The sequence below is a fragment of the Drosophila yakuba genome, chromosome 2R (genome assembly GCF_016746365.2).
Source record: "Drosophila yakuba strain Tai18E2 chromosome 2R, Prin_Dyak_Tai18E2_2.1, whole genome shotgun sequence".
Classification (NCBI taxonomy): Eukaryota; Metazoa; Arthropoda; class Insecta; order Diptera; family Drosophilidae; genus Drosophila; species Drosophila yakuba.
The window spans coordinates 7143843-7167474 of NC_052528.2; the positions used below are offsets into that span (position 1 = coordinate 7143843).

The 23632-nt window shown below is 39.6% G+C and overlaps 1 protein-coding gene across 3 annotated transcripts; it reads left to right on the plus strand.

The window, feature by feature from the left end:
• Window positions 1-7168: 7168 nt before the first annotated feature.
• On the plus strand, window positions 7169-22710 carry LOC6529551 (probable serine/threonine-protein kinase DDB_G0267686). Of its 3 annotated transcripts, none has more exons than XM_039372133.2 (3): window positions 7169-7320; window positions 11588-12659; window positions 21199-22710. In XM_039372133.2, the coding sequence occupies exons 2-3, from the start codon at window positions 11835-11837 to the stop codon at window positions 22507-22509; spliced, it is 2136 nt and encodes a 711-aa protein (XP_039228067.1). In that variant the 5' UTR covers window positions 7169-7320; window positions 11588-11834; the 3' UTR covers window positions 22510-22710. The 3 variants fall into 3 exon arrangements, with proteins under 3 accessions (XP_039228067.1, XP_039228068.1, XP_039228069.1); XM_039372134.2 differs by having other exon boundaries at window positions 7177-7449; XM_039372135.2 differs by lacking the exons at window positions 7169-7320; window positions 11588-12659 and adding an exon at window positions 19536-19800.
• Window positions 22711-23632: the final 922 nt, after the last annotated feature.

Here is a 23632-nt window from a genome sequence, read left to right on the forward strand (position 1 = left end):
GTGTTTGTTTGTTTTTATTGTATTTCATTCTGATGTTGGCTCGTTTTGTTTCATTGTTTCATTCCCTTGCTGTTGGCCTTGCTGTCGCCGTTCCCCTTTAACCCCACCACGCCCCAAGGACCATTTGGCCACCTCCTTTTGTATTCCGGGCATATCCTGCTCTTCACTGGTTGCTAGTGTGCAATTGCACCTAATGATAATTGCTAAAAATGCTTACATACTTGATTTATTAACTGGTAAAGGCAGCTTTCCCATTGAACTAATTAGATATGTAGGTGTATATGATATGATATGATATTTTTTTTGTGCTTACAGTAAGTAAGCTTAAAAATTTATTTTAGTTTCTATGATAACCTATTATGAAAATTTATGATTGTAAGAAACAGGATTTCCTGCCACAAGTTAAACCATTGGTTAACTGCATTTCCCCAATAATTTAGTATAATAAGGCATTCTTACTTGCATCAGCTTAAGCCGCCACTTGTGTACATGATGACATACTTACGAGTATATTGCCAAGTTCAGCTCTGTTTTGGCCACTTTTCCATTACATTTTACATTTCAAGGCATTTCACCGCGACGACAGCCATGAAAAGCGCAGTGAAATATTCGACAAATTCCCGATGAGCAACAACTATGGAAAAACGCATAAAAAACAACTGAAGCCAAAAACTGAGGCTAAAACATAAGCAGGCAGATACATTTCTACGCCCGACCACCACCCACAAAAAAACTCACGTGTTGCCGACGTTGGTTGGTGAGCAGCAGAACAAAAATTGCTTAATTAATTAATTTTTTTGCATTCGCTGTTGTTTGATTTGTGCTTGACTTTTTTGGCATTTTCTCTTCTCTGTCCGAGCCAGATACTCGTACTTTGTAGCATTTGGGTTTTGCTTCTTGGCATCGCTGAGCTGGCATTTTTGTTGCCGCTGCGGGAGTGTTTATATGGGTGTCATTGTTATTGTTAACAGCTGTACTTTCGTAAATTTACAGCAGTAAAAGCGCAAAAAAGAACAACTTGCACGTAAAAAACAACGTAGCAAAGCAAAACAACCAAATAGACCCAACACGAACAACAACAACAGCAACATCAGGAGCTGCACAACACCATTTTTGCTGAATGCACACGAAAAATCAACGAAAGTAGAGATACCTAACCAAAACGAAGCGGATGCACTGTAAGTTAAGAATATCAGATAACCAAATACCTCTTAAACAATTTGTTCATCTTATAGATCTATTATTATACCGTTGTTCCGTTTTCAGCAAAGCTTCATAAAATAAATAAAACTGTGTCATATAATATTCGAAAATTTTAAAGTACTGTTTGGAAACTTTACGATACGATTCTAAAAAGCACAATACTATTTTCTAACAATTTCAAATGATTGTTAGCAACGCAAGTACTAGTTTCGTTAGCCAGATAGCAATTAAAATGAAATAAAAATGTAATATGAGTAAATCTGCTTAAGGCTCCGTAATATTTGTAGTATTTACCTTGTGCCACCTAGATTTTAATTATTTTTCTTAGTGGATCCAATTGCAGCAGTTTTGTGGCCCTGTTATTGTTGTTATTTCTGCCGCTGCTTCTTGTTATTGTTGATTACCGAACAACAAAAAATACAACACAGAAATAAGCAGAAGAACAAGAGTAAACAATTGCAACAACAACCAGTTGGGTCTGGGTTAGTAAATAAATGCGACAAGCGTATTTTTTCCGTTCAGCAAAACAATGTCAACACGGCGAAAACATTTCAACTGAAAACATAAAAACTTCCAAAAAAAAATACCACCCGCACAACATTTTTTTTAGCTGCACTTGCCAAATAAACATTTCATCATAATTATATTCAGATGCGGTACAGTTGCGTTTCAGTTAGTTAGCAGCCTGCAACAAAATGTTGCATACCATGGGGCGACCTTAAGAAAAGTACCATGTACCATGGAAATTGGTAAAACCAAAAGCAAGAAGGCAGAAGGCGGTGAAAAGCCAAAGAAAAATTTGTTTTCTTCCGCTTGAAGTTTTGCCAAGGTTTGCGATTTGTTCTCAACAAAAGTCAAAACAAAAGAATAGAGATTGTTTAAGGGACTTTTTCTGCGAGATATGCAAACAAATTACTTTTTAATATATTTGAAACAGGAACTTTGAGTACAAACATTAAATATGTTAAATACAATTAAAAGCATTCAAATTTTCTTTCAAACCAGATGAAAGAAATGAAAATTGAAAACCAATTTTAGAGAGGTAAGGATCCTACTTTCTGTAATGACACATCAATGGAGGGGTTCAGTTCCTTGCTAGCCAACATTATAGTATTTAATTATTTCCATAGTAAAGTTAGATCGATTGCTTAACACCTGAACAGTGGACACTCTGTTTACATCTCTTTCTCACTCCACCGCAAGCGCTTCTCATTAGTGACAAAGACAGAGACAGACAACAACTAATTAAGTTCATTGCTTCTATTTGCGTATTTCGCTGCATCGGTTCGATTCGCATTTATGTACTCACAGCTATGGTCACAACAATTGCATTAATATTATTATATTGTAATCTATTTTTGAAAAAAAAACCTTGCAAGATTTATTGATTTATGTTTGTCAAAGTAATACCCTTGTTCCGTACAATATATTGGCTGGGAGTGTAATCAATATAAATTATATAATCAGATAAGCTGTAGTTTCTTATTTTCATTTTTTGGTCAATATTTGAAAGTATTATTTAATGAGTTTTTAGTTTATTTAATATAATAATTAGTATATTTTTAATCAAAAAGTAAAACTCAAAAATTATCATAATTTTAAAGTTCTTAGGCACTCAACCTCCAATGTAATTAATGTACATACATACATATACATACATACATAAGAATGTTTTCTTGCCATTTTCTGTTGCTGCTGTTTCACTGTTGTTTTAGTTGTTGTTGCTGCTGCTTTGCATATTTTTTGCAGTGGAAGCTCGACAACAAAAGGCGGCCGAAAACAAAACAATAAGAGCAACAAAACTCATCAGGCTCATCTTCATTAACTTTGCTTTCGGTATTTCTGTCCGCTTCCCCTTCTTATGTATTCCCTCCCCTCACCCTCCGCTACCACCATCAGTCAAACACACACACACACCCACCGGAACTTCTTCTTCTTAGCAGCGCCCACCCCCTTTTCCATTTTTCACAACCCAACTTTCTTGCATTGTCTCTGCAAAATGCGAAAAACGGGAAAGAAGCACTTTTGTTTACTCTTATGCCTGCGTTCCCTTTGTTTTTGTTATTTTTGTTGCTCTGCCGACGTCGCAGTCGCCGCTGTTTACACAATTCCACAACCGAAGTCCAGCAAAACAAAAAACAATAGAAATAATAAAAAAAAAGGCCAAAAAATAAGTCTGCATTTATGCATGCAAAAGGCAATTCACTCGAAGGGTACCCTAAAATAAACCAATAAACATAAATCTTTTGTTAGAAAAACTAATGATGTAATGAATATAATACTTAACGTACTGATTTGGGCTCAGTTTATAGTTAAGTTGCTATATTAATTTTAATATAAAGGTTTCGACATCGCAAATAGGAATCATTCCTTGTTAGGGACATTATAATTATGTTTAATATTTTAATAATTAGCTAAACCCACAACACCCTCTATCAAAACTCCTAAAAGATAGTGATAAAGAGAAAAATCCGAAGCGAAACCCACTGAGAAATGCGAAATGGATAATGACCTTCAGTTGCGTCGCTGCCTACGTTGACATCTCAGTCGGCAGAGGGGGTCGCTACGAGTGCGGGGGTGTGGGGGTTCAAAAACACGACTTAATTTCTGGTAGTCAGGGACCTCATACCGCCGCTCTCTTTCTCTTTTCGCTATTCTCGCCCACACACAAACATTGTAAACAAACGAAATTGCTTCCTAGTTGTAAATTTGAACGCAAACAAACGCAAATAAAGTGCAAGAAATTTATGAAATACGATTGAAGGCAACAAATTAGGAATTGGGGACTGTAGAATGTACATACATACATAATGTATGTTATGAACTTTAGATTTACTGCTTAATATAAACATTTATTTTTACTTTAGATTGAGGATTATCTTAGCTTAATTTTTGTCCGAATATATGAAAATCAAATTTTCTTAGTGTAAGCCATTTAACTGTGCGCCTGCTCTCTCTGAGTCTGAGTCTCTAATCCCTTAACTTTCGCTCTCTCCGTCTTTTTGAAAAAGAATTATTTCCCTTTCGCGCTCTCGTTCTCCTGTGCAAACAAGTGTTTGTTTGCTGCGTCGCCGTCGACGCTGGCAGAGCTGGCGGCAGAGTCACCCCCACATTTCACCCGTCACCCCTGTCCCACCGGCGAACTTTCTTATTTGATTACTCGCAAAAAAGAAAATGCCCCCGCTCTCCGCTGTCAAATTGTGACAAACGAATTTGCTCTAATTAGCATTTCTCATGTGCCTTCACAGTGGGCGGTATCGACTAAATTATGCCCTGTAAACAATGACTTGTTATTTTATTTGTTGTGCGCGTATAAATTTAAATCAGATTAAGATATTTTATTATCGTAACGTGAACACAAAATGATTACAGTGCGAAAATGTAGGCATGATGTAGTAAGAAATTTAACTTCAAACTATGTTTAAAAAAAACCGTTACTGACGAAACATAATAGGATATCATTTTATTATTTATTAAAAATTTTTTGAAAATTTACAAAACAATGTTTCTTTACTACATAGTTTTGTTCTATTTGCATTCCACAGTGCTTGCCAAAAAGTAACGGCGCAACAAAAATTCCACCAAGAACAGAAAACTAAAACAGAAGGCGCGAGAGAGAAAGGATGACAATGGCTTTGTGAAAAACAAGAGGAAGAAAGGAGGCGGAAAGAGCAGACTTGTGGACTTAGGAGGGGAAGAGAGCGCAGCACGTGAATTGAGAACTTGCGCACGAGAGAAAAACAACAGCAATAAAAACAAATGCAAAAATACACCGCCAACGCACCCACCAAAAACGCAATGCACTTTGACTGCAGCAGAGGAATAAGCAGCGGGCCGACTGCGATGGGAAAAAAGGGTATCTGGCAAATATGTAAGTAAAAGCAGATAAAACAAAACTCAAAATAAACCTGTAAACAATTACATTTCGTTTATAATACAATTTATTTGATTGGTGCTTTTTCTTAAAATCACTAATTTACACAACTTGAAAAAGTACGAAAAAATTACAGAAACTCTTTTTTTTACGTTAATACCTATTTATAAAATTGGTGCAACAAGCATTAATACCCTATTTCAACTTAATTCTTAAAATCGTGTATCTCTTATCTTATATATAAAAAAATAACAAAATAAAGAAACGTACATAAATATGTAATGATAACCAACGTTAAATACCCCTCAAAAAAAAAAGATTAAATTATTATATTTAACATTTAATATACTGTAAAACTGTTTTTTTCTGTGCACAAGTGCAATCCGTTTGCACGCAAAAAGCAAAAAAGAACAAATAAGTACATATATAGTGCAACTACAACTCAAGGCAAACCATTTAGGCAGCGTTGCGGCAGAACGTAAGCAGCGACGTTGGCAGAAGACGGAAATACCAGGCGAACGATGACGAACGTAAAAACTACGCACCAAGCACAAAAACAACACCAAAACACGCCACGAAAAACAAACAAACAAGCAAGTAGAGCGAGCGAGACACATTTGGAGAGAAATACATGGTGGAGCAGTGGGAGAGAGAGAGGGATAGAAATGGGAGAGCACCTGCCCCATTGCACCGCCCACTCGGCTAACGAGCAAACAAAACTAAACAAAAATAAATAGAAACCGAAACAGAAACACAAGAAAGGCAGCGAAATAGAAAAGCAGGAAATATTTCGAACTTATGAAGTGGGGAGAAAAGAGAAGACTTACAGCTTTGCATTTTTATTATTAATTAGTTTCCAGAAAATCTATTTGAGTGAACAAAAGTATTAACAAGGTAGTATCTGAAATAGAAATGAATAGATTTCTAGAATGTTTTTAAAGCTCTTTAGCTATTAAAGAAATGAAATTATGTATTACGTTCAAAAATTAGGCGTTTAGCGAATTGGTTCATATTTTACATTTTTAAAATTATTTGGTTAATAACTCATCGAGTTTAGTTAGAATATCACAATTATTTGCATGAAACATGACCGCATTCTTTGAACTTTCTTTCGTTTCATTTTTTTGTGTCTTAGGAATTTTACTACGACGTAGTAGACATTTCGTTTCATTTTGGCGCGAAGCAGATTGTGATTATTGCTTTTTATTGTTATTTTTGTTATTTTGTGTCGACCTCGGTTCGTTCAACTCGTTTTTTTTACTGAACCGCTCCTGTCTACTTGTTTGTTTAATTTTTTGCCATTTCTGCTTCACATTTTATTTGTTTGTTTGACTCGGCTGCGCGTGTGTCGTTGTATGTGTGTGCGGCCCAAGAAGCAGCCGCCTCTCCCCACCCCCACTCCAGCCGAAACCTCCTCCCCTTCTTTTATTGTTGCTGCCGTGTTTCTTTTGCTCTTTATCAAAACAACTGCGCAGTCGACGTCGACGTCGCGCCGCAGTCAGCCTTCACACAGCAGAGGTCGCAAATAAAGCACGCAAGAAGCTCATCATGTATCAAACACGAGATGAAAAATATTACCAAACATTAAAAATAACAGAGTAGTTCATGTAATACCAGTTAATTACATTTAAATTTTTGAATTCTTATACATACATATGTATGTATGTGTCTTCTGAAATGGTCAAAACTTAGAGAACTTCTTCCCCACAGAGAGTAAGAGCTGTGCTAAATACTATTGTCTTAGCCGCCCCTGTATGTCTGGCACTGTTTTTTTTTGGCGCGCACTGCACTGCTCTCTCTCCCGCAATCTCACTAACTCTCTCCGTCGCTCTCTTTCTCTCCACCCTCCCCCAACCAACGCTGTTGTTGTCTTAAGCATGACAAGGCACTGTAGAATTTCACAACAGGCCAAAGAGAACTTCATTACGATGTTCGTTTTGTTTTTCCACGAAACAACTGTTTACTCTGGCTCTGCTTCTTCTTCTGCCGCTGCCGCCTGTGCTCATTTCAATTCCTCTGCCGGCGCTGCGGTCGCTGTCGGCGTAGTCGTCGGCGTCGCAGTCGGTGCGTTTACAAATCGATGCCAATAGGTTTGCGACTGTTTGCCCGAAACAGTCGACGAAATCCGGTGCTCGCGAGCGGTTGTAATTAACGGTAAAGCTATAGTTGTTTCGATGCAATATTGCGCGCGTAACGGGAAAAATACGGAGCCGTAAAAGCGCAACAGCGCCTTTGAAATAGCGGTAAATATCGCCAGTACGAGTGCTTTTGCGAGAAGGATGTTTCTTATAGTCATAACCTCCATTTGTTTGCCAAACAAGCAACAGAAAAGTGATGGCAGAACTCAAAAATATCGAAATATTTTCTGAACGGTAATTATGGACGGAAATATCAGTGTGAAATATTATTCCTTCATTCCATATGCGGTAAAAACGGTTAAGCGTGCAACTATGTAGCTAAATACCGTTAAAAAGTTAGCCTAGTTAATTAAAAGACATAACTTAAAACAAAAAATAGTTTAAACACCACAAAACGTATGGGATTAAAATGAAGGTGCATAATAATGAATGTTGTCGAAAACTGTGTATTTTACAAATAAAAATAAATGAAGTGCTAGTGCCAGAGTTTCCCTAAGTATAGTAAAACAAACTTTCAACTTAACATTTGTTAATATCTATTAATAATCGCGAGTTAACTATAAAACTATACTCAAAAATAATTTCAAAATAGAAACCATGAATTGGAATAGTTCAAATATGTTGAAACCTTTCGAAAACCTTGTGCAGCTTCGGAAACAAATATTTATTTTGGTTTCATAAAGAAACACCCCCAATAAGTCAACAAATATTTAACAAAAAGTGTTTTTCAAATTTATTTCAATACACATATAACATGTGCGTTTGCGAGTGTGTCTGCGTACGATTGTAAATTGTTTTTTATTTCATTCCGCGCGCCTTGAAATGTATTTTTAAGTTTCTGTGCTCAATTTCGCGTTGGATGTTGTTTACTTTTTGCGTTGTTTAATTTGTTTTGGCTTGTGTTGTGTTTCTCTCCCTGGGTTTCTTCTTTATCCAAAATGACAAAAGGCGAAAACAAACTAAATTGTGGATAACATGGATTTTATGCAAATTCGACGTTTTCTGATTCAGACCTTTATTTTGGCAGCGGTCGTAAACGAATTCAAAATGGTCGAAGAAATCAGTCAAATAAAGCGTGGAATATAAAAAACTGTTCAATCAAAATGCTTCGTTTAAAGATCAATTATATTATGTAACACTCGATATTAAAACGCGAAGCAATCACCGTACAGAAAGTAAAAACAAAAAGTTACAAACAACAAACCTAATTTATAAATAAACATCCAACAAAATGGCAAACCTAAGCATTTCCGTCCTGACTCACATTACAAGACAATAAAAACGGTGACATTTAGAAATTCCTGATAAACTCTCCATACAGTCGCACATTTTCTCGGTAATCAAATAACGAATCAAAGCTCCGAGACATGCAAATTAATTTCGAACTCAGAAAAACCCAAATTCTACAAATCACAATCAGTAAACAACAAGAGTACAAATAGTACAACAAAATATATGACCGCAGAATTCCACGAAAATCCCTCAAAACTGTGCTACTTAAAAATACCACGAGGTCGCACACGAAATGCAAGGAAAAGCCCCAAAAAAAAAAAAACCTAGCCAAAATGATATTTCGAGTATTTCCAGCCTAAAGCTACAACGGAAAATAATTGGAAAATCACTTGAAAAAAATATAGAGAGCGAAGAAGTGGTAAAAAAAGCAGCGTGGCGTAAAAAGCAAGTCCTAAAAATAGACCAAAATGTGTCGCGTCTAAAAATTGACGCATAGTGTAGCGCAAACAACAAAAGCAAACAACTAAACACAATAAAAAAAAAAAACTCGCACACGAATAAAACACAAACAATAAAAACCACACGAAAACGAACTAAAAACAAATTAAGGTTTTATCGCCCCGTCTCTTTCCAACTCTGCTTGCTTATGAGCGTGTGTGTGTGTGTGAGAGAGAGAGAGCCGTGCGCGAGTTTACCGTTATGATTCATCCAGCTGTTTGCGCAGCGTAGCAATCTGCGCAAAAAGAAATACTTCTCGAACTTTTGCTCGAGGGACAAAAACCGATTACTAAACGATTTATTTAATAAAATTATGTGTGCTAATTCGTGTACCAAAACAGAAAGACATATGTATATGTACTTGTAATTATAGTTGCGATTGCTGATTTAAATCCAGTTATAAAAACCCACAAATAAGTTTACAGTTGTCAGCTTTAATATACAGTTTGATCAAAATGGTTATGCTTACCAAACCAAATTTATCATTCTAGCAAATCAAGCATTTCTTCTTAGTTTACATGTTCTAAGGGGTTTTGGTATTTCTGGTTACTAGTATAGCATATATGTAACTGTTCTAAAAATGCATAAAAGGATCTCGCCTCCCAAAAGCCTTGATTCCTTCCGAAATCCCTAATATGCTGGCCGCTTTTGTGCTTTGTAAGCACGAACGACAAGTGCTAAAACGTAAAGCAAATTGCGCTCGTCGCTAAAACCAGGAAGCGAAAATCTACGTTCGACAAAGATTGATGTTAAAGCGAGATGCCGCATAGTATAAAGCCCCATGTGTTGGTGTTGATGCGAGTGAAAGCGCACGTGTCCCTGGGTGCAGATTGTGTGTGTGCGAAATACACTTCCGTCTATTGTGAATGACGAGGCGCGAGCAGTTGCCTTGCCATCTTTGTTATCGTTTGTTGTTGCCTCTGCTTCGGCTTCTGTTGACTTGTGACATTTACACACACGATTACGAAGAAAAAAAATACCACTCACGCGCTTTTCTTGGCAGAATTTTCTCCGTTTGCTGAAACTGCCGTATTTTGGCTGTACCCCATAAGCCATTAAAAGAAATTTTGGTTAAGGACTCTAAATTTGTACAAAAGATATCCGAGGTCCAAAACTCATACATAAGAAAAAGGATGATGAAAAAAAAGGATTTTTAAACTCAAACAAATTTGAAAACGTTCAAAAATGATCCAAAAATTCAAGATTTGTGACCGTGTAAAATCAGTTACACACCGAAATGCTTATGCCTTATAAAATCTGCCTTGTCATCCACTGCGGAATTTATTCCACTGTTTAATGTGTTCTATACCTAGCTATATACTAGTGCCACTGACCTAGGCAGACGATGACGTGTGTTCTGTAAAAACTGATTATAAGAAATTGCTGGGGATTTATATAAGGGGACTTGCTGAATGGAAAATGCTGCTTTCGATTGTTTTCGCTGTTTGCCGTGATTACAAATGTCGATCAGTCAGTTACAGTTCAGATAATGACGATCGTTAGAAGCAACGCAATATCGGTTTTTGGTTTTCCCCTGCACTGAGATCTTATGAGCATTTACGGAATTTCCTCAGCAGTTCATGTGACATTAAAAAGATAAAGCTACGTCACGGCAACAGGTTATTTCATAATTTTGCGTCACATCATGGTTTAGATAAAATTTCGCCTAATCTACCCTTCGAGAAGTCCCCGATAAGCTCGAATGCCGAGTTTATTTTTGGCTGTAGGGGCAGATACAATAGTTGGGGATTAGTATGGATAAGAATGAGGCTAATGGCGCTGTAGAATGGCCAACAATAAGTTTATTGCGAAATAGTTTTGAATTATACTATATAAGTAAATTGAAAGTTAATGTAATAACTAAATACTTACGCAACTGTCAATTGCCTCAGTAAACAATAAAGGAATTTGCTATATGCCCGTTTTGTTTTCAAACCAATTACGAAAATCGGAGTTAAATGTTAGAATTTTAAAATATGTACTTTATTTTCCCTTCCGCACAATCAACTTCTGCCCTCCTCCGTGAACATAAAATGTCATTCGGAATTTATCAATTAGATGTCAAATCAAATAAAAATCCCAGCAATTATCACGTTGACTGCCACCGCACTTACAACTAAAACTATCGCAATAGAGGGGCCTATGGGGCATATTTCTGTAGGGTGATGATGATTGCCTTAGGTTTCGAAGCTTGTGGTTGTTAAGTTTGCTTGACCATGTGCTTGGATTCGTTGTTGGCCAGAAAATTTCCCATTTCTGATTAACACCTCGACGCACAAATAAGTTAACAGAGAGCATATACCCGAATGAAACGAAATCATAATACAATGACCACTGGCGATCGATTCGATGTATGTATTTGGCCGCAAACAGCTCGCTGAAAATGTTTCAAGTGGTGAATGAGTGTGTGAAATGACTCATGGCTATCATTCGACTCAGGGACGGAATGTTTGACGTGCGGGAAAAACCCGGTGATAACGTAAACAAAACAAAATATGTTAAATCAAACTTGTTTTCGCCGCTTTCAAATTAAGTATTTATTTAGAAAAGTCGTATGAGTTGCTTAGGAGTAGGAAACTATTTTATAAAACTATGGGGGATACTTAGATAATTAATTTTGTCATTGTTCTTTGTCTTTCAGTTAATGAAAAGTAGTAAACACAGTGCTAAATGAAAGAGAATGAGACGCAGTCGACAGGACCCAAGAAGACGATGTTGATTGAGTGCATTTCACGTGACATTCCCTGAGAGTCAGCTTCGGAAATCGCTAGAAAGCAGAAGTAAAGCTCAAGTGACGAGCTCGGCTGCATAGCTCTGTACATACATATATAGTAACATATTTAAAGCAACCAAGCAACCATCCATCGATCGGTTGAGAGGCGTGGCAAATGAACTTCAATCCGGCCAGCGTGGTAGCCGCCGCAGCAGCAGCCGCACATCAGACGTCCCATCTGCACCATCATCATCACCACCACCATCCGTATTTAAGCCACCCGCAATTGCAGAACCACCAAAACGTCACCCGGCCACAAGCACAGCAACAACAGCTGATTCCACTGCCCGTCGGCGCAGGAGGAGGTTTACCAGTGGGGGGTGGCACTGGCAGTGGTGGCGGCGGCGGCGGCGATACATCGCCCAAAATCATGGAGTGGACCAACGACGATGCTCTGGAGCTGATTGAGCAGTATCGCTGCCATACAGAGCTCTGGAATCGCGCCGATCCCAAGTATAAGGATAAACTATGCCGATTCCGGGCGTGGTCGGAAATAGCCGAGCGTTTTGGTTGCAGCAAGGCGGAGGTTGAGCGGAAGATGAACGTGCTCCTCACGCAGTATCGCCGCGAAAAGCACAAAATGTTCGTAAAGATATACCAGGGCATCCAGCCCAATCCGTCCAAGTGGTATGCCTTCAAGCGATTCGATTTCATGGAGGCGGGAGGCGGCAGCCTAAGCGGCGGTGGATCTGCTAGCTCCGGTGTTAATGCTCCCAGCGGCAACCTGGTGCCGAATCCCGTTTCCTCATCCGCAGCCGCTGCCGCCCACAACGGTCTGAACGGACTGGCTGCCGCGGCAGCGGCCTACGAGAGCGGTACGATTGCAGCGGCGGGCAACGGAGGAGCACCACTCACTGTGCCAGGTGGCGGAGCACCTGGCTCTCAGACCGTCATGCAGCACAGACGCATCAAGACCAAAGAGCTGAAATATTTCGGAGCGGTAAGCAATTGCTTTAGTTTAAACAAATTCCATTAACTTTCATCAAATGACGCACGTCGAGCACAAAAGTTTTGAAAAACCCCGGATTAGGAATTTACCAAAATTTGTGTTATTCATTTTTCTTGTTAATTATCAATTCATTTGATTGAAAGCAAATTAGTTGGGTTATACAGCTCGATATTAAATGGTTCTAATTACTTAAGGTGTTTTAAGGTGTTGAACTAAAAACATATGTATGTACATATGTAGATTATGGTGGAAACTTGAAATACTCATCAATTCATCACCATAGCTGGATTGTAGAAAACAAAGTTTTTAATCAACGATTTTATTTCATTGAGTAGAGTTACGCTCTTATCTTATTTGTACACATTTATGTATGTGTATTAATGTACCAAAAACCAAAGTCCACATTTAGAAATGATGAAAAATTAACCAGAATTAAAACAGATCTTAACCCAAGAAGGTAAATTTTAATCCTTAAATTCGCCCGAAATATTGAGTGACGTAAAACAAAATCGTATTAAGCAAACATATCATATTATTTATTTCCGACGAAAAAATTTGAGTTCTACAAAATTGAAAAGTGTCATTGGGAAACAAGCATTAGCAAACCAAGGGCAATCGCATTTTTGGCGAAATCGTTGGATATTTCATACGAATCTCTTTATTTCGTTATATTCCCTAGAACTCTTATCAAAATCAAATTCAATAGAAATAGTTTTTAGCATTAGAGGACCACACGTGTGACGTGTGACCAATTTTCCAGCATAGCAACCAATATTTATTTTACACACTATATTTTATGTATATTTTTGGAAGCTTATCACTTCAATTGAATATTTTAAAGGCAAACATGCATTTCTAGTGTTAATTTCAATCAAAACAACGACTTGGAGTTAACTGTGAAATGAAAAAGAGAGAGAGAGTGTCGGCATAAGAGACGCGCTCGGGCTCCACTCTCTTTGGCGCTGGCGCTCAGGCAAACATGTGCGCAAGTGACTTGCTGTTTCTGCACTGGCCTCACTCTCCGGCGCTCTCGCTCTCTCTTTGGTGGGAGTGTTGGTGTGCTTTGCTTGTTTGTGCTCTTTTTCGTTGTTGACGATCAAAACAGAATTAAAATTTTACGCATACATTTTTCTTAGAAATGCGCAGTGGTGTGTGTGCGAGGCATTGTCCCCAGCTCTCTCCCGCACCCGCACCCCTCCTTCTCCTTCACCCTCTCCTTCCTTCCCGCTCTCCCGCACTGTCTGCTTGCTTGCTGTTGCTCGTACTTTTGTTGTTTTTTATGCGTTGTCGCGCCAGGCAAGCAAAAAGTGTGCGAGTGGGAGGGAGAGGGGTGTCTTGGGACTGGGGGGCCCTGACATTTCGTCGCCGAACTCTTCTTCGTCTTCTCCTTCGCCTCTTTTTGTCGTTGTTGTTTCTGTTTCTCTGAATGATGAAATGTTTGTTTTGCACGGCGAAATGTGTTGGCGACTGCGACGCAACTGCGACGCCGGCAGAAAAGGCACAGCACTTGCTACTGTGATTTTCAGGGGTTTCCTTTTCCTCCGTTTGGTTATTTGAGTATCCTAACATAACTGTAAGATCGGGATTACCTGTGAGGCTATCAATTATCCACTTCATAAGCAGGACCAATTGTAAGAGTTCATATGCATTCTTCAGTGCATATATCTTTAATTTTAGTAATATTTGGGCGAACTATACAGATATAATTAATAGATAATCTTAACTTAGAAATGGGAAATTTGCTTAAGCAAAGACAACTGTTTGGTATCGGTTAGCTAACTGAAAAGGTATAGTGCAATTAATACTGTGCTTTATCGGTTTCCAGTGGCGTATTTAAATTAATTAACAAAACCATAGTAGCTATCGACTTTAAACCAATTAATGAATCATACTCACTGGCAACTTCGGCTCTCCAAACTCCGTACTGAACTGGCTCTTTGTTTTGCTGTTGCTGTAGTGACGTTTTGTTTTGTGGTTACCCGCTGGACACCACCTTACCTCCCTCCCCCTCCCCGAAAACACCCCTGAGTCGTGATTCGCTGGAAGCTTTTGTTTTTACTTGGCTCCGTTGTTTGTCAGACTTATCAAAACAAAATGCCAGGAGTTGTTGCTGTGCTCGCCGCCTCTTCTTCCTTTTTTTGCTGGTTTTTTGCTGCCGTTTCTAGAAAACAAATGAAATTTTTGCAAGGCAAAGAATATAAAACTTGGCGCCTGGACTTTTTCTCAGTTTTTAGTTTTCATTTTTCCTCCTCCTTCTACTAGGGAGTGGGAGGCATGGGGAGATCGGGGGCGTGGCTTGACTAAATGCATGCGACTTGTTTGTCCGAGTCATGTCACCTTTGGTTTTCCGGTTTTGTTGTCCCCAAAACAAATTTTTGGCACTTACGGCCATCAAAATAGAGCTGTTCAAAAAAAATTATATTTTAAGAAAAAATAATAATAATAATAATATGTTTAAAACATTTATTTTTGAAGGCTATAATCATCTGATTTCTTTCTTAAATGAAATCAACTTGCCTGCTTACTTTATTTATGTTAACCGTCTTACCTAAAGGTATAAATGACGAAATAATTATATTATTTTTGATGATTAATTTTCTTTTATTTTATATTTTCTTTCATAAATTGATTCATATTTATCCCATTCTTACTATTTTGAAATAGGCGTAGGTTCCCATACTCTAATTCGTTTAAAGACTGGGTCTGATTTTTTTTTTGGGGGTTTTCTTTATTCCACTTTGGACAGTAGAAAATCGGTTCACACTGGACGTGCTCCCCTTTTAATCCACTCCCAATGAAATTTTTTTAAAACTTTTCTACTACCGCTGCTCCCGTTTTTGTGTTTTGGTTTGGCTTTGGTCTCGTGTTGTTTTTCTGTTTCTGCGTCATTATTATTTGCGTGTGCAAGCACTAACAACGGCGCCCACGCCCCCTTTTCAGAACGCCCACCTACGAACAGAGCACCCTCCCACCCACAAACGCCACCCACGCCCACCGCCCACTTATTGTTATGTATTTTTGTTCATATTTTGCAATTGTTTTGCTCTGCGGTATTTTCCTTAAGTCAAGTGAACAAGAAAAACAAAAACAAGGTGAAGCCGAAGACGAGCTGGTGTTTTTGTTGTTGTTTTGGTTGTTGTCCCGCAATGTTGTGGCTAGCAAACGACTCACGCACTGCCTCACATTCACCACCCACAATTTGCACCACAACCTGGAACACCTGCAAAAAAAATAAAGTTTTAGCTTGAAAAAAGCATGTTGATTGTAGATACTATTATAATTAATATATTTTTATTTGTCTATATATTCGTAGTTCTTTGGAAACAGAAAAACCTTTGATAATTAACAATGCTTTATTGATTCATTTGCATAAGCTTTATAATCATATAATCTTCAGTTAAGATATGAAGTAAACTGGGTTATTTAAGAAAACATTAAACGACTTTAAATTTGTAGAACTTTTAAACTATAGTGCTTATTATACATATGTATATGTAGGTACATAAGATTTAAATGGTGAATAAGAACGCAAATTCTTTATGATATTTAGTGTATAAAATCTGTTGATGATTTATTTGCATTACCCTTATAGTTCTATTAAGTTTGGTACGCGAATTACTCAGTTAAGATAAAAAGTCAATTTGATTCTGTACAAATGCATTTAATAAATTAAAATTTTTATATTTACAATTCGAAACATTGCTTATGTTGCTATCTTCAATCGACACCAAATTTGAAGTTAATTTATGTTTTGCACGCTCGCCAGCTTGAAGTTGCCTTTTTTTCGAGTGTAGTTTTCTCTTGTTTGTGTTTCCTACTGTTGTTGTAGCAGTAGCCGAGTATCAAGCTGTTGTTGTAATTCGCGTTGTTTTGTTTTCCCTCGCATTGCCTGCATATAAACCACCCACTTCCCACCCCCGCGGTGGTGGAATGAAAAGTGCAAGGCAAATATGCAGCAACTGCGACGCCGGCAGCGAAGTCAGCGTTTGTTTTTGTTTACTCATTCATTGCAAAGTTGTTTAGAGCCGAGCGCGCAGCGTATGGTTTTTTTTTATGAATAAGTACGTATGTACACGTGTGTGTGCAGTATGTAGATGGTAATGATGATAGTGATGATGATAGGGAATAGGGCTTGTTGTAGAGGGCGGCATATCTGGGGCTATCTGTTGGAAAATGCGCGTGGAATTCGCTGCAGTTTCTTACCATCTGAAGTTTGGATTCCAAACTCATCCAAGAATTCTGGAGTTTTTGTCGCTGGTGGGTAAAGAAATTAAGTTCTTTTGGATGGCCCTGGCACAATAATGACCCTAAAAATCGTTCATGCGAATTAGTCATTTAAAACGACTTCAAGGTATAAAATAGTAAAGTTATAAGATGAAACTCTAGAAATCATCGTACCTGTAAATAGATTATACAAAATAAACAGTTTTTGATTCTAGATTCCCATTTGCGCGTAGTTCGAACAATAAGGAAAAGCAGATGGAGTTCCCGGAAAACAAGTGTTTTAAGTGTTTTTTCGTGGGTCATGACAGCCCTAGAAATCGTACCTTAGTCATACTATGAGTTGATAAAATTCAGGTTCGAATATAATTCGAATAAATTGCAAAGATGTGTGGGAATAGTGGGGAACTTTCCCAGCATTAGGGAGCAGAGCTTTCTGGGGATTAACCCGTTAACCGAGACACTTGGCAACTCTGGTATTGGCACCTGCCAGGTGACGAAGTCATCTTACACACACACACACACACACACACACATAACCCTGCGCACACCGCAATGCATTTTCAATTGCAATTTGTTCCACTGTTAATTTTACGACTCCCCTTTCCAGTGTAAATCCCCCACTTTCGTCGGAGGTGACGAGAAGGAAGAAGGGGGGTTGGGGGCTTTGTTTGCGGCGCTTGCGCTTGCGGTTTTCATGGCAGTTTCATTAATGTTAGTGTAGCAGTTATTTTTGTTGTTGCTGCGGTGTATGCGCTTTTGCGAAAATATCGCCGTCGTACTTCAAAAACATTGGCGTGAGCAGCCGGATAGATACAGTCCAAACTCGCTAACTGTAGCTTCTTGGAAATACTCCTTTGCGAAAACAGATTTCTCAATTAAATATGCAAGTTGGCGTTTCTTGAGATATGATACATACGTACAATAATCTTTCTAACTTTTTATAGTTACCAGCAGCACAGTGTAAACTTTGAAAATTTTGTTTTAATAACGATCGTGAAGTACAATACCAATTATTAATCTAATTATTTAAATAAAATGCGTTTTTTTAAAAAGAGTTTGGTATGCTTTACTGTAGCTGTGGAAAGAGGTAGCCCGCGACAAATGTGAATGAGGCGGTGCGGATAAAGGGGGCGGGGGAGAGTGGTACAGGGGGCCAAAGGGGGCGGTGGTGGGACTGGGCGGTTTTCGTGCCAAAGGAGTAGAAGCAGCGACGACGACGCGTAGTTTGTGTAGTGTGTTATTTATTCATTGGATTGGATGATAATCAGTTTGTTTACATTTTTCAGTTGCACACACAATCCGAACGAAAGAGCGAAAGAGCGAGCGGGCGCGAGTGTGGGTGGGAGCGAGAGAGGGCGAGTTCATTCTCATGTCTGTTTTATTTTATTTGCCTTAACAAAATAATAATACAGACATGCAAACACGCACACAGCGCACTAACACACCCGTACACACACACACACACGCGCACACACGCACGCACACTCTGCTCCGAATGCGTAAACAACAAAAGCAGCTGCAACAACAATAGCAACACGCAGCGGGAACGAGATGGCGATAGTGGTGGAGGGATGGGGGCTGGGTGGATGGGCTGGTGGGGCGGTGTAGTTGAGGAAACTTAAAAACAGCAGCGGGGGCAACAACAAATAAACAACCCAGGTTGAACTCTTATTCTCGGGATGCCCCAAAAGGCAAAATTCGAATTTTGACATTTGTAGGCGTTTGACGGCAAGTAATGGAAATCGAATATTCAAGTATAAAGCCAAAAACATTTATGTATTTTCAATGGGAAATGTAAAAAATCTTAGATCGACACTTTTGACAGCAATATTTCCAAAGAAATGTAATTTTGTAAAACAATAGAGCGTTGTGGGGTCGGTACTTCCATAATGTTAGTGCCTTACCGCTTTTGTCGCAGCATTTTGATGGAAAGTTCTAGGCGCCACAACTCAGACAGAAAAAATGGCAAAATCAAAGAGATCGTCGCAGACAGAAAGGGATGGCACTAGCCAGGGTGGAGCGGGATGAAAGAGACAGGGAGCGCTCACTTTGATCGCTTCTGACCACATTCAACTTTTTATTGTAGTTGTTGCTGTTTTATTTTCGTGTGAGGCCCCAAACGTGGGGTAGGTTAATGATAATGCCTCGCCTGACCATTAAAAACCCTCTCTATACACATAACTCTCCATCTGTCTATCCCACTCTTTGGGTTCCTCTAGACGTAGAATTTGGATTCTTCGGCATTCTCTTTCGCGTGTCAGAAGACTCTCTGCGAAATAATGCTGACATTTGCAAAGTTTTCACAAAAGACATCAGCAGGCAACAATATTAAATTGGATGTTCGGATTTAATTATCAGTTTAATAATTTGTACTTAAGTAATTTTAATTCACAAATTCGGATTAAAAAAGTGTAAAAGTGAAAAATAAGTTAAGTTTTGAATAATCAAACTGAATTTGTTTTGTTATTTTCTAAGTATTGGATAAAAAGACCGTTATTTCCGTTTTATCTGCCTCTTAATGAGTCAGTCACCAACACTTTGGTAAGAAAAAGCACGTTTCTCTTAAACCGTTCTCTTCAATTCACAGTTTTTTTACTCTCTCTCTCTCACACTTGTTCTCTCCCGTGCTCGCACGTTATTCGGCTGTTCGAAAATTTTTACTACGCCGCTAGAATAATTTCGGACAAAAATATTACGAGTTCGAGTCGCGTTGTCGTCGCTTTCGCACACAGCAAACAAAAAAAGGTCTAGCTACAACAAGTGTAAATAGCGATCCTCAGCAAAAGCAACAGGCGAAATGCATTATCAAAACACTAATAATAATAATAACAATATCATTAATCTGAGATCACCTGCTATGCCACATCGAATTCCCCCGGAATCGGTAGCCATTACAAACTCTACAAACGTAAGTTTCAGCATTATTTAGTTTGCCGGGGAGCGAGGCACTTTCCAAGGGCGATTGTTTGGAAAGTTCGCGCACTCTGCCACCTGTGTGTGTTGTTATGATACCCTACCCGAAGGGTATTTCGATTTAACCAGAACTTAAATTCCTTAATTAAAATACATATGCACTTGGTGTTGTTTTGCTGCAGCATATAAACTTTGCTATTATATTAATATAACAATATAACATAAAACAAACATTTGATTTATAACATTCATCATCATTAAATGTATATCACTTAATATCCATGGTTCGGTTAGGTTCAGTAAAATATTATTATTCGTACAAGAGCATATAAACTTCTCCAGTCTCAACTTTCTTTCGTCTTGTTTTGATTTTTTTGCTTTGCTTTTTTCACCTGTGTGCGTGCGTGTGTCTATTAATTTGTTTTGATCGCTTCGTGTGTTTGCCATATATAGATAGATAAGGCAATAGCAACAAAAACTCGATCTGAGCGCAGTCAAATTATTATTTATTTACCATTATTATCATAATTTGGTCCGACTTCGCACTCTTTCTGCCTTAATTTATGTTTCGAATTCACTCAAAACTGTGACAAAAACAACTTTTCGCCGAGAATTTGACCGGCATTGGAATGCGATGAGAAAAAACAGAATCTGAAATTTCTCATTCAATTGGTTTTGGGGACATTGATTAGCATTATTGTATGCAAATTGCTTTCGACTTTTAACGCGACAAAATTAAATATTCTCCACAATTTGCTAAGAAAAAGACGTAAATCTGTTCAATTCTCTCGAACTGTTAGAAATTGTATTAAACTTTGTTACTTTATTAATTCAAAGAAATATGATTTTAAGAAGTTTACTCATATTACAAGAACAAAAAGTTCAAACAGAAACACGAAACTTCATTTAAGTCACAAATTTCCAATCAAATACAAATGCGCCTTTGTATCATGATATTGCAAAAATATATCACGATACTTTAAATAGCGCTGAGCCAGTATGATTTCACTAAACAATCATCGAAACACTTTCGTTTTAAAACCCAATTTCCCTGCTATCTCGACAATTTATTAGAAACCCAGTTATGGCACATTTTGTTCCACTATCGGGTCTATTAACATACTCCATTTCGATAAGAGTTAAGCAATTGAAGATAAACATAAATATATATTCTAAAAAATTTTGTGGTTTGACTTTGATTCGATTTTGAAACTGAAGAACAGAATTTCCCATTTTGCACTTAATAATTTAATGGGCTCCGCATTAGTTGCTTATCTTGATGGTTCAATCTTTTGGACTGCGTCACGATGACGAAGTGAGGAACCTTTGTACACCCGCCTGCAAATGCCCTATCTCTAATCTCCTCGTGCCCGTTCCGTTTCTCTACTTTCAGATGGGCCTGAACATACCCATGTTGATAGCGAGCAGCCAGACGCTGGACAGTTGGAATACGGCGGGTCAGTACTCGCCGCCGATATCGGGCTCCGGCGGCGGTGGCTCTGAGCGAGGAGGTAGTGTTGGAGGTGGCGGTGGTGGCGGTGGTGGCGGAGGCGGCGGAGTGCCGCCACAGCAACTGCGAGTTCCCCTGCCCATGAGCTATCATGGCGGAGCTGGTGGTGGCAGCAGCAGTAGTGATTTCCAGCAGAGTCCTCTGAAGACCATGGACACCTCGGACAATGAGGACAATAACAATACCAAGGAGGACGTGGCGGCGGCCGCGGCACTGGGACAACTGGCTGCCAAGGTCGAGCTGCGATCTCCGGCGGGCGGAGGTCCTGGCGGCGGCGGGTCGAGTAGTAGGGACGCCAATGATCTGGCCAGCGATCCCATCAAGTCCGACCGCACTCTAAGCGAAGCTGGCAGCAGTCCCATACCGAATACCAACATGCACGAGGCGCACAAGAATCACCTGCTAAACAGTCCCGCCGGCGGAAGGGCGGTCACGCCAAGGCAGGCGCATGAGCAGCTGCCCCACCATCCGCACACGCAGCACCACCTGCAACAGCAGCAGCAACAACTGCAGCAGCAACAGCAGCAGCAGCAGCAGTTGCAACAGCGACAGCAACTGCATCACGGCCACGACGAATTGGACATCAAGCAGGAGTTGGTGGACTATTTCCATGGCCAAGCTGCTGGTGGTGGCGGTGGTGGTGTTGTCGGACCTGCACCACCGCCACCACCCGAATCGCATCGTTCCTATAGCTCAGCGGGCGAGGAGAGTCGCCTTCAGTTGGTGGACATGGCCCAGGACCTGAGAGTCGCCCAGGCGAAGGCCAATTTCGGTGCTTTCATCCTGCCACCCAGAGGCAGTGACGCCAGCACAACCGCCATGCCCTTAAATATGCAAAAGCTTACCGGTGCCGGGAGTGCGGGGCATATGCTAATGAATTCGCTGCTGGGCTCCAGGGAGAGCATGTCGGACGGCGAGGAACCCGATCCGGATAACGATGAGGCCACCGAATCGGCCGCCAGTCCGGGGCACATTAAGAGCAGTGTTTCTGCCCAGGCGGCCGTTGCAGCGTCCGCCTTTTACGCAGAGTCCCTGAATCGGGATGATTGCGATTTCATTGGCTCGAACGTGTCCCTTAAACTGCGAACCATGGACCGCACGCAGCGGATCATTGCGGAGAAGCTGATCAGCGAAGTCTTGTACTACGGGCAATTCAACGAGCTGGAACGCTCTGCCCGTATACAGCCCAAGTGACAGTGGCGCCCCAAGAAGTGGACGGCAGCAATGGGGAACGGAAGTAGTGGGGCCGTGGGTCTGGGCCTGGGCATCGGTGTGGGTTTGAGCAGGATCAGGCTGGGCAGAAGCCTCCTCGCCCCGCAGCGTGGCAAGTGAATTCCATTTGAAATAGTCAACAGAGAGGGTAGGCAAATACAGAAACCAATTCAGAAAACAGTACAACTTATTTTTAGTTTGGCCAGGATCGGGGTCACCACTTGTACAAAGCTTGGCTTGAATGGGGGCAGTGTTACTTAGCCGGAGAGAAAGTGGAGAAGGAGAGAAGAAAGCTTGAAGAAAGCTTAGAGAAAGGTACTTATACACCAGAGAGGGAGAGATGCTGATGATGATGATGCTAAAGGATTTCAACCAATGATTAAATATATTACATTTGGTCATACTTCTAAAAGAGGTCTTTGAGACTTTAAAATGGAAACCTTTTTAACTATCACTAGCTAGCATGCAATTAGGAGTAGAACAATTATGTTATATGGTTGGAACTTGGAATGTGCTTTCAACACGAGCAACGCTTAAATTATTAAAAGCAAAATTATAGTTATATTTGTAAAAAAACATTAGTCAAATGTGTATTTCGTTAGCGTGAATTAACTGATTCTGTTTTTGTAAAGTCCAGACCTCTGTGCTGACATCTGACATCTCTCCCCGAGTAAAACACAAACCACAACATAGAACACAAACCAAAGTTACTTTCTATTCTGTTTGAAGGGCTGCATAAACAATAGTTTAGCTTGTGTGCCCACAACTTCAATATTACAGTACATGAAATACATAAAATACATAGATACTAGATAGGTTAGAATGGGTCTGGGACTACTGGGGTCAGCGACACACCTGAGACGTCTAACTAGCAGAATCTCAGTATTAATTATAAAATACACTTTACACCTTACGTACATAGACCGTAGATAACCGCAACAAATCGGATTGCGATCCAAGCATTTGCCATAGATCGTTTCCTTGGGCCCCGATCGTCCACTCCTGGGTGCTGGCTTTTCTGAATGCTGGTTGCTTGAGCCCCGCGACAAACCAGACCTCGCCCTAGAACAGAAGTTCAGAAATACAGAATTACAAAAATTCGAAA